This window comes from Cyanistes caeruleus, chromosome 6, assembly GCF_971803275.1.
Source record: "Cyanistes caeruleus chromosome 6, bCyaCae1.hap1.1, whole genome shotgun sequence".
Lineage (NCBI taxonomy): Eukaryota > Metazoa > Chordata > Aves > Passeriformes > Paridae > Cyanistes > Cyanistes caeruleus.
The window spans coordinates 7,947,687-7,964,423 of record NC_141706.1 but is presented as its reverse complement, the minus strand read 5'-3'; the positions used below and the strand labels follow the sequence as shown (position 1 = coordinate 7,964,423).

Below are 16,737 nucleotides of genomic sequence, written 5' to 3'. Positions count from 1 at the left end.
GTGTAGACATTTCTAAGGCCTGAAGATAAAGCAGCAAGAGAAAACAAAACCATGCAATAAAGCAGGAGAATCAATAAAAGCAAACAGCAAGTAGACTGAATCTTAATCTGACCCACAGTTGTTCAAAGCCAACTAAATCATTGTCAGTAGCAGCTAAACAGATCTGTGGTGCAGGTCTGGAGGCAACAGGTAAGACCTGTGCCCCACAGCCTGGACATTCCTGCATTGCTGGAGACTCAAAAGTGGCTGCTTGGAGCTAAGGAGAAACAGCTATTCATTTGGCAAGGGAAATGAATAAGTTAAAGAAAATTCACCCAGGGCAGAAAAGAGAACCATTTGCAAAAGAAGACTGGGTCAGAGGCAGAATTTCACTCTATTAGACCAGCTCTGCTTTAGTGCTCTTCTCAGCATTCCAGCTGCTACTCAGCAGACATGGCAAACTCTGTAGGAGTCACCATCACCCATGAAGTTGCCTCCATTATGCCTACTTACTGAATCATGTTAGAAACAGCAACAGGACAAAAGAGCTATCTACCTGTGCTCTAAACTGATGTGTGTCTATCAGGCATACGCATGATGACATAAAAGAAAGGTCACAGATGGAAAGAAATTCAGGTTTATAAACTAATTTGTGCTATCAAAAACTGAGAAATACCTGTCTTTCTATTAACAGCTGAACTAAAAATTTCTGGGTAGAAGGGCTCAGTCCAGCTTCCAGGAATTAGGGTGTTTATGGTCTTCCCTACCTCACCAAAAGCTCAGGAAACTGCCTGTGCATGGACACCAGAAATACTTTCCCAAGGGGACTTTTTCTGCCTTCAGAATTCTTCTGGGCTATTGTCAGGGTTTTAGAAGGCTTTAATCCCAGCATAGCTTTCTAATTTTACTTATTTTTAAGGGTTTGATATGCCTTTTTTTTTTTATGTTTAGTTTCCTTCCCTTATTTTATAAGCCATAGTTAATCAGGGACTCTGGTCAGTAAAGCTGAGAATTAACAGACAATAGAGTGACCAGGAAATTATGTCAACACAGGTAGATCTTTCATGGCTCTTGCTGTACATCTTTACGTGACACAGTCTCTCCAGTGGCATTGGGCTCAGCTTCGTGAGCATCCAGCTCTGCACTGCCTTCACTCAGACTGAGCCTGTCACAAACTCTCCTTCGAGGGGCTTCTTTGAAAACTCAAGATATGTGTAGAAGATGCTCATTTCCTTACAAAGCATGGATGTACATAGAGGTGGGAAGAAAGGATATGAAGCCCTGAGGGACAGAGGGAGCACCTTTAGCTGGTGTATTGATGTCTCTGCTGTAACTAAGAACAGTATAGGGACCAGTAAAACTAGTAAGACACTTCCTGCTCTACTGTCAGATACCACTGTAGTAATGACATCACAGAATTTCATGGCACATTGAATAGGAAAAATCAACTTCTTCAGTGGTAGGTGTTATAGATCCCCTATTGAGTGCCAACAAGTCTTTGTGGGATGTATGTAAGAGAAGACTTTAGCCTCCCTTCCAAATCCAATTTTCTGAAGTGTTTGTGCCAGAAATGCCCATTTTTTGCAATCCAGCTAAGCCCATTTTTAAATGACAAACAAGAAGACATTTGGACTCTGGTAGAGATTCACAAGTGTGTCATTATGGAGACACAACAGAAGCTAGAAAGAAACACTGGTTACACCAGCAGGCTTGAGATTAGACACAGACTGTTTTTGGGATGATGTGTTGGCTGGATTGTCAGAACCAGAAAGTAGTAGTCAACTCCTCAGTGTCCAGATGGAGAGCAGTGATGAGTGGGGTCCTTCAAGAGCCCATCTCTGGACCAGTACTGCTTTATATCTTCCTTCAATATTATTTTCTTGAGCTTTAAATGAACAGTTAGTTTCAAATAAAAAGTGGTGACAGAAAATAAGATATTCTGTCAGTTATATATGAAGTATAAAGGAAGTGCATACATGTCCAGCGTGACAGGATTCTCAGTATGGAACATTATGTCAAAAGTCTTACAGAAGTCCAGATAAATGATACCAGTGGATCTTCCCTTGTCCACCAGTGTAGTCACTCCATCACTGAAGCCATTAGGTTGGTCAGGCTGGACTGGTCCTTGGCTAATTTAAGTTACTGTGAAAACTGTTCCACACCTTCTTTGTGAGAACAAAGTGACAAAGATGAGTTCCTACAAAACTGAAAAGGCTTCTGTCTTCTTAATTCAACCTGCTGGTCCCATAAGGATTCCTTCTCCATCTCAGCTGAAGATCCTTGTCAGATAAACATAGGAGTATGCCCTGATCCATGCAAAAGCTTGCTCACCCATTCCCAGGGACTGCAAAAGAACGAACTGAAAGCCCTCAGAAAGGAAAAGCTCGAGACAGGGAAGGAACAGTCAGTGAAAGAGCTACTGTCTGGGAACTTAATAATAGGCAAGAGAAGAAAGGTACAGGTCAGGTAAATATACAAGCAATGCTGTTAGATGTTTATCTAACAGGATTATTATCTTTACCAGAAGAGGTTGTTTTTCCAACAGCTCTTTAAGTGTTTTCAAAGATGCTTTATGAAACATGAAAGTTTTAGTGTAAATCAGGCAGTGTGCCAGGCCTAAGTGGTTTCCTGCAAACAAACCTAAGCAAAAAAGTCCCCTTGCTGTGACACACAAACACATCTCTACATCATCTGCCATTAATTACTGCTTAACCTTCCCTTATTTTAAGAAATACGTGGAGACTCCTACATATCATGGGTGAGTTTGAGTCTAGCCACATAGTAGCTCTGAGCTTATTACAAACCTGAAGTAAGAAAAATTTCACACAATTAGCTTCCTTTGGTTTGTTAGGAGCACATGCAAGACACTTCACCTGAGTAATGCCAGCCCTGGCTTCAAATGTACTTCACAAGGAAAGGATACCAGGTTTCATCTAATTAGCCAGCTGGATAACGCTGGGTTTGATTTCCTCTGTTTCTTTTTTACAGCTGCCTCTGGGAAAACAGTCACCTCCATTTAGGGCTGGTCTTTGGCCCATGTAGCAGAGTCAAAATATTACCACCAGGAAAACCCTGAGTTTTTTGTTTCTATAATGCTGTTTGAGGGGTAAAGGTTAAACTGCTAAGCACTCATTTAAACCGAGCAAACCTACTGGTAGAATGCTTAATAGCTACCAGGGCTAGAACTGGAGAAAGCTGGTATTATAAAAATTTCCTGCATGTATTTTTTCCCTGTTTTCTAAAAGAGTTTTCTGACTTTCTTGCAGTGATAGGTACTGGAGATGAGGAAGGAGAAAAGAGGGTTTGACCAAATATTTTGACTGTAATTTTGGCAAATATTGTGTGAAGCCAAACAAAAACCACAAGCAACTGTATAAAATTAAAATTTGCAAAATAGAAACTTGTGGATTTTCCTCTTGTAATAAAATCCAGATATTTCTCATTTTGGGAGCCCTTCTTGGACCTGACTTGCAAAGGTTCCTTAGTATCTGTAAGCTAGAAAAGATTCCCAGCTTACAGATGGACTGAATTATGTCATAGCAGGACTCTTAGAGCCTCCCTGCCTAAGTGTGAACCCTGGCAAGTGCTGGGATGCAAGGGCTTGTTAGCACCACGTTGAACTGGAGGAAGGGTAGTAGCACTCATGGGAGTACAAGAATGGCAAAAGTGGCTTTGGAAAAGAGCCAAGTTGTAAGCTGAATTTGAGCTGAAGTTTATGTGTTTTGCTAGTACCAAAAAGCAAGCACAAGGAAGTGGTCAAGTGTAGACAGGATTTCTGAGCCTAAGAGCAGTTTTGGCCTGTTGGGGGCTCATCTGTTCCCAGGGGAAAAGTTCCTGGGAGTAGTTTCTCTCCAGAATTTAGTTACTGTAAACAGATAGTATTTCTCAAAACAATACCGAACAGATGTCGTTGGTGTGTTTTCTCTGGTCCCACCAATGGGACCAAAGGGGGTGCTGTTCCTTCTACCAGTCAGGGTAACCTGGATGGAAAAAACTATATAAGGGTTGAAAAAACCCTGAATAGAAGATTTTCAGCCACAGGAAAACTGGTTGCATGTGGTGTTCTTGCTGGGAACTTCACCCAATACTTTGTGTCCTCTAGCAACAGTCAAGATGAGAAGTTGATGCAGAGCATGGGTGCTCTTGTGATGAAAACCAATTTTCTGTAGTGCTCTCGGGTCCTGTAACCCAATACATGACCAGTATCTATTTCCAGACCAAGTAAGCCAGTCACTTTGTCTAACAGCCTCCATCATGTTACACTCATGTATGACTGAGATCAGCTCATTTATGAACATACAAAGCTATTTGTTTCCAACTGGCATGACCTAAAGAAAAAAAATATAAGTCACCTGGAACCAGGAGAAATAATTCTCTATTTTTGAGAGTTTTGGTCATTCGGTACTTCTGTAGAAGTAGACTTTTATATTAGTAAGGAATCCCATAGCTGCAGTTAGATGAATGAAGAAAGGATTTTCTCCTTTTGCTTTTTTGGTAATGTGCATCTGAGAATTCAGTTCTTCAAAATTAAATGTGTATTAACATTTTTTGAAAATCAATGTTATGGAAGCAGGAATAGATGCACAAGAAGCCATACAGAGCACTAGAAAACTCTAAGAGTGATAGTTAATTAAGGTGGGAAAATAAACATGAGAGAAGGAATAGAAGGAAAAATAATGCTGGTAGTGAATCCTCAGGCTCCAGAGGCATTTAAATCCCTGATGTGTCACCAGGTCTCTGCAGGAAGGTACCTTCTCTCCTTCCTGCAGAGGTCTCAGAAACCAGGGAGGTTTTAGGTGAGCTCAAGGAACAACCAAATAAGAAAGGGAACCTCTGAGCTGTAAACTCTTTGGACTTTTCTATGATCCAGAAAATTCATCTGCAATACTGAGTCATAAAATCTGCAACAGGATGGATTGGTTAGATCAGCACAACTTATTATTATTAACAGAGATTTTTATAGAGGGGAATGATCTACTTGTATTTGTCTCCTTTTATAAGCATTTTAACTCCTATCTCTCCTTTATCATGGCTACAGCTAAGCTATTTAGAAAGTGCAACCTAAACACACCTGGTACATGTGTTTACATCTGGCTATGAATGCAGATATGACATGCAACAGTTTCCTGCTGAGTGAGGAGAAAAGAATTATCAAAGTTACTCATCTGTTAGGTCTTTCTGTAAAACCATCTCTTTCCAGTTTTCTTGCCTCTGTCAGGGACAAGGGGAATATTTGAGGTCCAAAAGAGCTCTCTGCTTGCACTCTTTTTAAATGCTTCAATTGATTCTCATTAATCTCTGCCTTCATTTTAGGAGCTGAGTAAGCTGTTTCTTTCATCTTAAAATTAAATTTGCTTGATAGATGATGATGATTATTATTAGGTAGGGAAAACCCACCTGGTATTTGATGTGCTGGCTTCTGTTCCTTCGGACGTCATTCGTGGATTATTCGCCACCGTGATCATTGTCATCACTTGAGGTAATACTTTCAATTGTTACAGAAATACCATCATCTGGTGATTTCCAAATTATTTTTCTTTTATAAAATTCTCTTAACACCCTGACTTTTTAAACATAAATCTGGAGCTATTTGGAGTGCTTGGAATAAAATACTTAGCGAAATATAAAATCAATAGATAGCATAAAATACTAACAGAACAGACTGCAAAAACCATGTGTAAATTATATGGGAGCCAAACAAGTGCAGAGCAGTAACCTGGCACCAGTCCAAATTTTTGAAATGAAGTTGGAGGGAATGGCAATCCACAGGCACTGCTCCAAGTTGATCTTGCCATTTGAAGTGTACACCTCAGTAACCTGGCAAAGCCTGGGGACTTTCCCTTTCAGCTTTTAAAATATATTTCAGTGAAATTTATCTTTTTGAAACAAGAAGAAAAAAAAAAGATCTGTAGAGTCTCTCCTGCATCTCAATTAAGAAAATGAAGGCGTATAAGAAGGCAGAGCTGAGAGATAGATAAGGATAGTTGTTGTTCCTCCTTTAGTAACTACATCCCATATGGAAACCAAATGCCAAAGTACACCTCATTTAATCAGCTCTCACTTGCTGAACACTGCTCTGGAGCCATGAAAGAAGTATAACAGTGGCAAGATTTACTCCCAGCCCATCAGTGATAATACCTGAATGCCACTGCAATGCCTTCTTCTTATCAGATCTTGCTGAAACATGAAAAAAATAAAACAAATAAAAGAGGGCTGCTTTGACTGCTATGAATTTTTTGCATGTGGACACATTATCACAGATCCATGACTAAGCAATATACTGCTCTAAGTACAGGACAAACCTCACAAAGCCTAAATCTGTGGGTGATGTGGAAGGACTCACACTACAGGCAGAGGACTTTAAGTATTCATTGTTAGGTTAGAAGAGAGCTTACTTTGAACTGACATACAAATCTATCCATAAATTGTTAACAGATGTTAACAACTTACAGTTAGATTTTTGTGTCAATTCATAGATTGCCTGTTGCACTCCATTGAAAAGGCAAAGTTTACCAAAAAGATCTTTTACCTATTTAACTCTAAAAGCTTTTCTTTGTGCCACAGAACTGTGTTCAGCAGTCAACAAATTAATATTTACTTGATAAAATTTATTGCCATCAGAAATCTCAGTCATGAACAGACCAACAGATGTGCACGTCTGCTGACATTTTTAGCAGGTAGTGGTTCTCTTGTTTTTTTCAATTAAATTACTCAGATGTTTAAGGCTGAGTGCACATTTATATGTTTGCAGAATCTGGGCATGGCCAGATATCTAAATGAGGATCTGCTGATAAACAAGAGAATCTGTGTCCTTCAAAGCCCAAGGCAGGTATTCACCAACTCCTTAGCCAAGTCTCACATTGACCTCCTTCACCAGTATTATCAAAATGTTTATCTTTAGTCCTACACTTCCTTTCTCCCTCTTTTAAAATTTATAATATGATTTAAGTGACACAAGGTTTGTAAGGAGAGGTAATATCTTTTATCAGATCAACAGATACATATCTCTTTAGAGCATCAGGACTACAGCAACACAACCACTACAATTCCATTAGGCATTTTAACAGAATTGAAATGGCCATGACCTCAGCCAAAGCAGTTTGTGTCTACTTTTCTCCTATGGAGATCTGGCAATGTACCATAATCCTGCACCAACTTGTCTGTCTTTATTCAATTCTACATCTCTTGAATGAGGCATAAAAAACCTCTTTGCTTTCCTTTTTGCATGATGAAATGGGTACTACCATAAAGTGAACAAATTTTAATCTGCTGTGTAACTGCAGAAGGTTTTCAACAAATCAAATGCTACTTCAAAGATTGGCTCCCAGTTGGTTTTGGGTTTTTTCTTTTGTTGTTATTGTTGTGAGGTTTTTGGGGGGAGGGATGGGGTTTCTTAAACCTCTTTTCACACTGTTTTTGAGTATTCACAAATATCACTTCCATGACTTCCTTATTTTGCCTTAGATCTGCAGGCTGTTGCATCTAAGAAGCTCAGATTCTGCAGAGACATAAGAATTCTTGCTGCTCTTGCCTGGGAAGGTGCTGAAAGAGGCTACATTTACTAATTTTGTACATGTAGATGTGTAGTCAGAGGTAAAACTTGAACCACCTAATACACACGAAGCCAGCACTTGAGTGCAGCTCCTGCACTCTCAGATATGATTTAATGAATCTTGCAGGGGCTCTGACAGAAATGTAATTTGCCAAACACAGCACATTTTTCACTGCCAATTAATTAAACAGCCTTACTCAGAAGAAGTGTCCAGTAAATTAAAGAGCTGCAAGCGTAGAAGTTTACATTATCTAATTGTGCCACAAACTCAGCTACTGAAACAGATATGCCTGGCTATCTAAAAGGCTATGTGAGAAGCTGCTTCAATTTGTTGTCCCTACTGCTATTCCTTAAGTTTGACTCATATTTCTTTCTCATTGCTCTTCATTCTCATGTGAGTTCCACAATTACTCACTGAGCAGTGGGACAGTTCCCAGCTCCAGCTACCCATGGCACCAACTTTCAGTGTGCTGTGCTCTGTGTGTCAAAAGATGCCAGAATTAGACTTTAAAAGGTTATCCTTCTCTCTCAAAATTCAGAAACCTCTTTATCCATCCCTACTTGCTGTTTGTAACTTCACAAGTATGATTTCAAAGCCTGGCTACAAACAGCCATGGAAGATGAGCCAAAAGAGTGTTCCAGGATGAGAATAAGTGAATTATGCAGACCAGAAGAGTTGATTTTCCAGCCAAAGGTCTGCAAAACCAATGCATCACTTGAACCCTATCCACCTAAATCATTTCACATGTTTTCAGCACGCCAGCCAGTGCTCTGTGGTTTTGAGCATGCAGAAAGTGAGTTTCCAGGCTCCTCCCAAGCATGAATCTTCACAAGTTTCTCCTGTAAACAAGCACTGCTTTAGGGAACATAAAAGAATGGTATTCCTCTTTATAAAACAGCCTTAAGAATGTGTTTGCCAACATGGCCTGTGAAAAATTCAGAAAGGGCTGTAACATTGCATGTTACCTGTTTTTTGTGGTAAAGAGGTAAGGGCTCCTTGACAACTTGACACTGTCTAATGGCTTCTAAGAGTCCTGTATTTTGTTGTTATTACCCAGCTTTATCCTGTCTCACTCAGAAAACAGAATAACATGAAATTTGACTCTCCACATATTAAAACTAAACTTTGAAAATTATGACCATTTTTAATTTTTTTTTTTTAATCTTAATCATTTGCATTCTTGAACTCATTTTAGAATAAAATAACCATGCCATTTTTATCATCTTTGAGACCACCTAATCCTTGTTCTGAAATGAATAAAATAGGCCATGATAATTTTTCAACTAAGAAGCAAATAAACACAACTAAGTAACACAAAGCTCTCCTCTGAGGAGAATTAAGGGCTAACAGGCTGAGGCAGAGCTAGACCCTTTCTGAAATTTTCTCATTGTTGGAAATCCTATAAATAAGCCACCATTTGCCACAATAAAAATCAACATTTCCCTGTTTTTCAGAAAATTTGCACTTCCTAAAAGAAGGAAACAACCTGCAGACATGCTTTTAAATGTAGCAACCTGAGGGTTTCTCCTACCTAAACTGGCAGTCTCACACACCTCTTCTAGAAGAGTATTCTTAATAATATCCCTTGACATTTTGCATTTGGAATAATGAAATATGAAGGAAGCTATATAATTCCTTCAGATCAGGAAAATTTTCCATCTCTTGCATTGTACAAAGTTACTCCCACTGCCAACCAGGTACTATGAAAATTAAAATATTCACCATTGTGGAGCATTCAGTGAAATCCATGGGCCACCAGCTAACATTTACATTCAGCCTTTCAAATTAGTGACTTTACCTTCATACCATCCAAGCTCTCATGATCAAAGCCCACTCCATAGTTCATAGAATAGTTTGGTTTGGAAGGGATTTTAAAGATCATCTACTTCCAATCTCCCTGCCATAGGCAGGAACATCTTCAATTAGACCAGGCTGCTCAAAGCCTCATCCAATCTAGCTTTGAACACTTCCAGGGATTCGACATCCACAGCTTCCCTGGGAGATCTGTTCTGGTGCTCTACCACTCTCACAGTGAGAATTTCCTCCTAACAGAGAGTTCCCATTTCTGTCTCAGTCCATGCAGTCACATGGACTTCAGTGGTTTCAGTAGCTGAGACTTCACCTGAGACAAAGTTACTCCATGATTTTAACTGATGTTTGAAACTGAAAGTTCAAAGTGGTTAGAGCTGAAATAAGTAATCCACACACATTCACCTCAAAAACTATAAATAAGTTGTAGTAGGAGGTTCTGTAATATACATTTTACTTCTTTCCCCAGAAATAGTAGTTTTTTCAGCTGTATCATGGACAGAGAGCATTACCATCATACAGATGTTATTACAGATGTATAAGAATATGGTTTTTCTAAACTCAGACTGGGTTCACAGTGAATAATAGATTTTAGTTTCTCAGCCACAAATAATTGCACTTCATACTTTCTTTACCCTTCTTGTTCTGGAGGTAATCTGATTTAGTGTGCTTTAAATGAAGAATTCAAAGTAATTTGTAATCTATTTCTGGGAAACTTCGCTTAAAGCACAGTGATAAAAGCTGTGTCATTTGTTAAAGAGGTTTTACTAATGAAAGTAACAGCTGTTGTCACCAGTGTTTCTGGATTATCTCCTCTTAATGAGCTGATTCCAGGTGTCTTGCTTTCTGGAGTGGTTTAAACAATGTAAGTAACCATACTCAGCACACTGTTAAGATTTAGGCAGCTGGCTGTTTGTATAATCATCCTGTTTTTGTTGCAGTTGACCCTTGGTCTAGGTCCCACCTAAGCTTCATTTTTTAATGTGATAACATTTCACATGCGCAGTAAAAAAATGCAGTGCATTGCACTGTTTTCTATTTGCTTCTGAACCAGCTCTGCAGTTCTTTTATTGCAGCAGGATGTTTATTGCCACAGAAGCCTAAGGGAAGACCACATAACTGAGCTTCAGTAGGGTAAAAATTGGAAAGCCATGCCTTTTAGCACCACCACCACCAACTTTTGTACAGACAGCCCTGAGGCAGAGAAACTGCCACAGTTTTTAGACTTTAATGAGGCTGCATGTCACCAAATGTATGGGAGACACTTTGTTCAGACAGCTCTGCAAAACAAGGACCTAATGTATGCTCAGAGGGGTAAGGCCTGAAGAATTGCTTTAGAGAAAAATAAAATCTATTAAAGCACAAGCCCTATTTCCAGGCAAGCTTGCTCCATGTTGAAGACCGTATGTGTTATATTTTGTGTGTGTGTCTTCATAATGAAAGCATCACTTGAAGTACAGTCATTCCCAATGCAATTTGCAAGAAGTTCATCAACAAGATCACAATTTTTACTTTTTATGAACCTTAGGTGTCACTAAGTTGATACAATAATCTATCCCAATTCTGTGTCTCCAACTCTTCTTGTTACATTGAGGTGAATTAAGTTTGCAAAACACATTCATGAATGTTCAGATATTCTTCTCTTCAGAACCCTCAACAAATCTTGAGAACCAATCTCCCATTACCCCCCTGTATTTGTGTCCTAAACCTCAGAGCAGGACACACCACCAGGTCTGTCTGCATGTGCAGCACTAAACTTGCTCTTCAGTTTCTGTCATGCTCAACCCTCACAAACTCCTTTCAGTTTGGGGTTTAGGGATTTTATCTATTTTCTCTATTCCAAATTACCTATATTATTTATTGTATCTGTCTGTATAAACTCTGAAATGCCCAGAACAAGAATAACCAACTTTTCTGGTGCAGTGAGCTTTCCCCTAAAAATGCTTCAGTACCACAAGACACAGATGACAAAGCTCTCTTGGGTACAGGGACAAACATCTATAGGAATATGTCCTGGTTGCTTTTCCAGGGTGTCTCCACTCCACTTTGAAGTAGGACTGGTCAGAAAGCTCAGAGCAAATAATGATCTCAAAACTGCTGGTGTCACAGTGGATTACAAAATTAAAGTGTATCAAACAACCAGACACCCACAAGCAGCTTGAAGCAGCTAGAAGAACCAAAATTACCACTTGTTGTGCACAGTTTACAGAGAACATCTACTTATGCAGTCCTCAGGCACAGAATGAGACTATTTCTTCACCATTTTTCTATTTTAATTATCTAATTCGTCACTCTTCAATTCCTGGAGCTCTGCACTTCAATGTACACCAAAGAGTACCAGTATATTATCAAAATTCAGTAAAGTACTTGCAAGTGAAATAATTGTCCCAAACTCAAATTTTATATCATTGTACACAGACCCAACTAGATTCACCTAGAAGAGGAAGAGCTAATCATTGCAACAACTACCTTATCACTGCAATTATAGCAAAGATCAGCTTGTTTATCAAGCTGATAAAAAGGTGAAAATGGCTTTTTCCAGCGTGATATATTTATATATGTGTGGCTGGGAAGAACAAGAATAGATTTTTTTTAAAAATTGAAAGCAATTATTTTTATTAAAATAGGTAATTTTCTACCTCTTTAGAAATGAGCACTGAATTGGCAAGATCAAAGAGCATTGGAAAAATAAACAATATTCCTGATGTCTTTTGTAATTAAGCACTGCAATTACTGCAGAAAGTGTACCACCCCCTTTTAGTTCACCTCTCAGATAAGTGTTTCATAAGAAATTATAGCTCTTGCTACTCTCTTATAAATGGTTTTTTAAACACTGCAATGGCTGTGCAATCTAATTGAAAAATACCGGGGGGTGTGCTGTCATAGATTTTATTTTATTTTTTTTTAGTCTTGATTTGCCTAATCTGAATCTTGGTAACCAGGTTTGGGTTTTTTTAAATGAAGTTTCTGTCATTAAAAACTCGGTTCAAATTGCACTGATACTTTAATGCACTAGGTGGCATAATGATATTCATATTAGAGAAATTAAATTATTCACCACCACACAGATACTTCATTGGATAAAAGAAGACACCCTTTTTGCCAGATAAGAAGTCCTATGATAACTTTTGTAATTATAAGATTGCTGATACTTTTAACTCTCTTTTGTGCTCTTTGGAAGAGTACTTCAAATTTTGAAAGAAAAAAACTATTCATATTTGAAGATGATGATTTAAGAACTGAAATACCTTGAATGTAGGGAATTAATTTAAAAGTCCTTTAAATCTCGCTCCAATCCTGATTGTGATCAACTTTACTCTGAACAATTTTACTTGGGGCCAACATTAAAGCAGATTAAAAAAATGTGAGCTTGAGATTGTTGGCTTTCCCTGGGACTCCTGTTCCATCAGCTCTGATATGGGCCACGTTAAACACATGTTGACGCTGCCAGGAATTGGACTGGGTGACTTTAATCAATCTTTTTCATTTCTAACTCTATTAACTCCACCATTATAGTGGACATAATGAAAGATCCTTTTAGACTGATTCTGGTGTCAGTCTGAAGCAGCATTATGTCAAAAAAAATTTAAGTCATCTTCATTTACTGTAAACTCAGAGACTTGCTTTTTGCTGCAGGTGTTCTGTCACAGTTTGCTTGAATTTGGGGCAGTAAATTACAAGACACGTCAATGTAAAGAGGCAGTGAAATCATTTATCATTAACTTGAAGAGGCCATTATTCAGCTGAGGAAGATGACTGTTTTATGAAATACAAAGGATGAGATCATGATTTAGTGATCAGAAATGTTTTTTTTTTTTTCCAAAACATAGAAGTACATAGTGAATGTGAGAAAGGAGCCTAAGAAGCTGATATAATTTTATCTGGATAATGTTTTGATGTTGGCCATCACAGTTAAAAGTGGCTGTTATGAAAGCTATTACTGATTAGCAGACACATTTTTTGATTGACTAATGACTGTATCTGTCCCACTTCTTTCTGTGCAACTACAACTCTGACAAGCTGCAACATTGCCAGAAGCAGGAGCCCTATCAGACTATCAGGAAAAGATTTAAAGAAGTGTAAAGCCTTTTGTCTTTAAAAGGACAATTTGAAACAGTGGAGTTTCTAAACACTTTAGAGAGTCCAGAAAATATAATGTCTCTAGTTTGTTCTCCTTTTTTGATGTAATCACTAACATGTTTACCTGTTTTACAAAATTATCCCCACTGATAAAGCTTATTTGTACATGGATAATAGGATAATGATATTGCTGGGTCTAATTTTTTGAAGACTGAAGAAGTGTACAGCAGAGAAAAGGTGAGCATAGTATGGAACACAGTATAAAACACCATCAAATTATCAGTTTCTGGAAGACATTAATGACAGGGCTTCTCTATTTTGTGAGATGGTCAGTAAGGAATCCTGAAGTGCCTACCTTTTCCAGCTGGTGCATCCCTTCCTCTACACAGCAAACTGAAGCCAATGTTCTCAGGGTCTGGGGATAAAGGCACCTGAAACAATCCTGGCGACAGATCTTAAAGAGAGCAAGGACACCTCCTTCCTGCAGGAGAAAAACAGCAATTAGGAAAGTAGTACTAGAGGTTTCCTTTGTACTTAATCAAGATTGGGATGGGGAGCAGATTTTTTTAGTAGTTTATCCAAAATAGCTGTTGTAACTACATCAACAAAGAGGTGCTAAGCTCACACAGAGAACTCAAGTGGATTAATGCTTGTACACTAAGTGATGAAAAAGTAATACAACCTCAGCAGGAGGTGTGCTTAAGTGATTGACTTCTACCAGTTACAAGTTCTGTTTAAATTAAACCTGACATTTCTGCAAAAATTACAAAGAACCATCAATAGGTGGCAATTAGAGTGGGATTTAACTGATCCTTCAGCCATGTTATCCATTATAAAATGGATTTTTGTTACCATGTATTTCCTATTACTCTACATTTCTGAGCTCCACACAAAATGTACTTGATGCTAAAGTTATGAGCAGGAAGGTCATATGTTTGAAGAGGTACTGAAAATAAGGTGGAAATGGGTGTCAAATTCTAAACAGATACAACCAAATCTTTATCCTCTAATAAATGAAATTTGCATTCCTAAAAGTTTTTCTATAAATACTACAGTGACAAAGACTTGAGTACCTATTAGAGTAGCTATCCTTAATTAATTTCCAGCACAGCTTGTAAAGATATGTTTTAGTAAATTTTATATAACAAATGTAAAAATATTAATAAATACCAGCAACGTTGCACTCTGTGTGATTGTGTTTTAAAAATTCTTTTTTCATTTCAAAATGTTATGCTACCTGCTAGACTACATATGCCTTTTATGATGTAGAATCAGACATATGATGAGGATGAATGACATTAAGAGACTGATGATAGATGAAAGATCTCAGACTAAAGTGTTCAGATTACAGCATTAATTAAAAATAGTTGAAATCGTGGAGCAAGTGAAAAGCACACCCTTTTTCTAAGCCTGTTTCAGTACATGCTGTTTAAAAGTATTTTTAGATTCACAGAAATAATCTATTTTTTCCTCAACCATTATTTGAAATCTCCACAGGTTATACTGACTTGAAACCTCTGGGCTACAATTCAGACTTTACTTATTTTCAGAATTCTATATTTTTGTACTAGTTCTGCTTGAATACAGTAGAGGATAATAGATGAAGCAAAACTTTCTGTTCAGTCTATCAAAAAAATTATACCAAGTCCTATAAAATTAGACAAAATTAACTCTTCAACATATGTTCCAGATAGAAGTTTTAGATTATATTTTTGTACAAGTATATGGAATTTCTGTGGCATCAGTTAAAACTATAGGCTCACTTAAGATAGTTAGGAGTAAAACTTATTTCTGGAATTGTAAGAAGTGTTCATGTGTCTGTTATTTTATACCTAGTACTGCTATATATAGCCTAATGCTATAGAAAGATATTTCTGAGCCTTTAAACTAAAAAAGAGACAGTACACTAACAAAAAAGTTTCAGTCGTATCTTTCCTTCCACAAAAGGATACTGCTCTTTCACCCAGCAGTAATTAAATTATCTGTCAAAAAGATAGGAAAAAAGCTGTTGCACTGTCATTTCCAAGAAAAAGTAGCTTTTTTGTGTTTTATTTTTTTAAAAATACATTATCAATTTGAATTTTCCCACAGTTCAGTTGAATCAGGTGTGATCTGATCCTCTGCTTTAGCCATAATAAACAGAAGTTTGTGGACAAATTTTGCAATGTTTAAGTGATGTTGGCACATTTGCTTCAAGCCTTTTCTATGCCAAATGCCCTGATTTTGCTTCTGATGGACAGGAAGTGATTTATCACTGCATTTGTCAGGAGGAGATCTGTACTCTTTATTTTGTGCCCCATGTGCCATTACTAAGCTGTAAAATATTGACCATGAGTAATGAACCAAGAGATCTGTAAGTGAAATATTGGACAGGTGGAAAATACTGAGCCTGATTTCACGGCTCATCAAAACTAGTGCCCTCACTGGGGTCAGAGCATTTCTCAGAATTTATTCACCTTTCACAAGATTCATCCCCTGGATCTCTTGCAATGATGCCAAACCATTCCATCTGACAGGGACATACGTAAATTGGTCAAGTGAGTAAACATTCAGAGGAAGAGAGGAACTCTTGCTTTACTGCTTGACAACCCACTTCTCTCCTGTATTGGATTAACAGGAATTCTGTGGAATGCTGTTCAGAAGGGCTAGGTTTAGATAATGAAATCACCTGGAATACAATATAATGAATAAAGAGGGGAAGCAAAAAGGCATCTAATTCTAAGGTGGAATATTTTGCAGCTTCAGCCAGAAATGACACAAACTGCAGTAAATTCTCATCAAGGCTTTGACAACATTTATAATTATCTTGACAGATTATCTCCAAAAAGATCTTCATCAAAAATACTTGCTAGAAAAGAAACTGGCATATAAAGAAAATAAGGCAAGGTGCATTAGAATCCTCTTGGAACAAGTGATCTGCTGTACAACAATAAGGAATTCCAATAGTCAAGTATTCTCCAAGGGGGCTATTATGAGGTATGAATATCTTCATTTTTGTTCCTTTTTCTTTTACAAGCCTATTATCATGGCACTCTGCTCAATACAGTTGGTATTGGACTCTATCATCAGTAAAATGATTTTTTTTTAAAAAAAATACTATTTTCTTTATCACTCTATGACCTATTTATTGTAACTTGTAAACAGATTTTTACCAGTTCTTCTAGGTGTTACAAATCCAAATCTATTTATAACCCGTTTGCTCCAAGTAATGCTGATTTTCTTATCTTGTCCATGCTACTACTCATTTTTGTTAGAGACCTTAGGTTTTATGTCTCTGACAGCTAGTGAGAACTACTACTGGCTTCCAGGGTGAGTC

At 37.8% G+C, this 16,737-nt stretch overlaps 1 protein-coding gene across 10 annotated transcripts in view; it reads right to left on the bottom strand.

The window, feature by feature from the left end:
* Nucleotides 1-16,737, bottom strand: part of INSC (INSC spindle orientation adaptor protein) — a 130,922-nt gene that overhangs the window by 34,718 nt on the left and 79,467 nt on the right. For all 10 annotated transcript variants that reach the window (XM_023928634.2, XM_023928633.2, XM_086895426.1 and 7 more), the window contains one exon: nucleotides 13,777-13,902. In XM_023928634.2, the coding sequence (XP_023784402.2) occupies nucleotides 13,777-13,902 (126 nt within the window). The remainder of the gene's footprint in view (nucleotides 1-13,776; nucleotides 13,903-16,737) is intronic.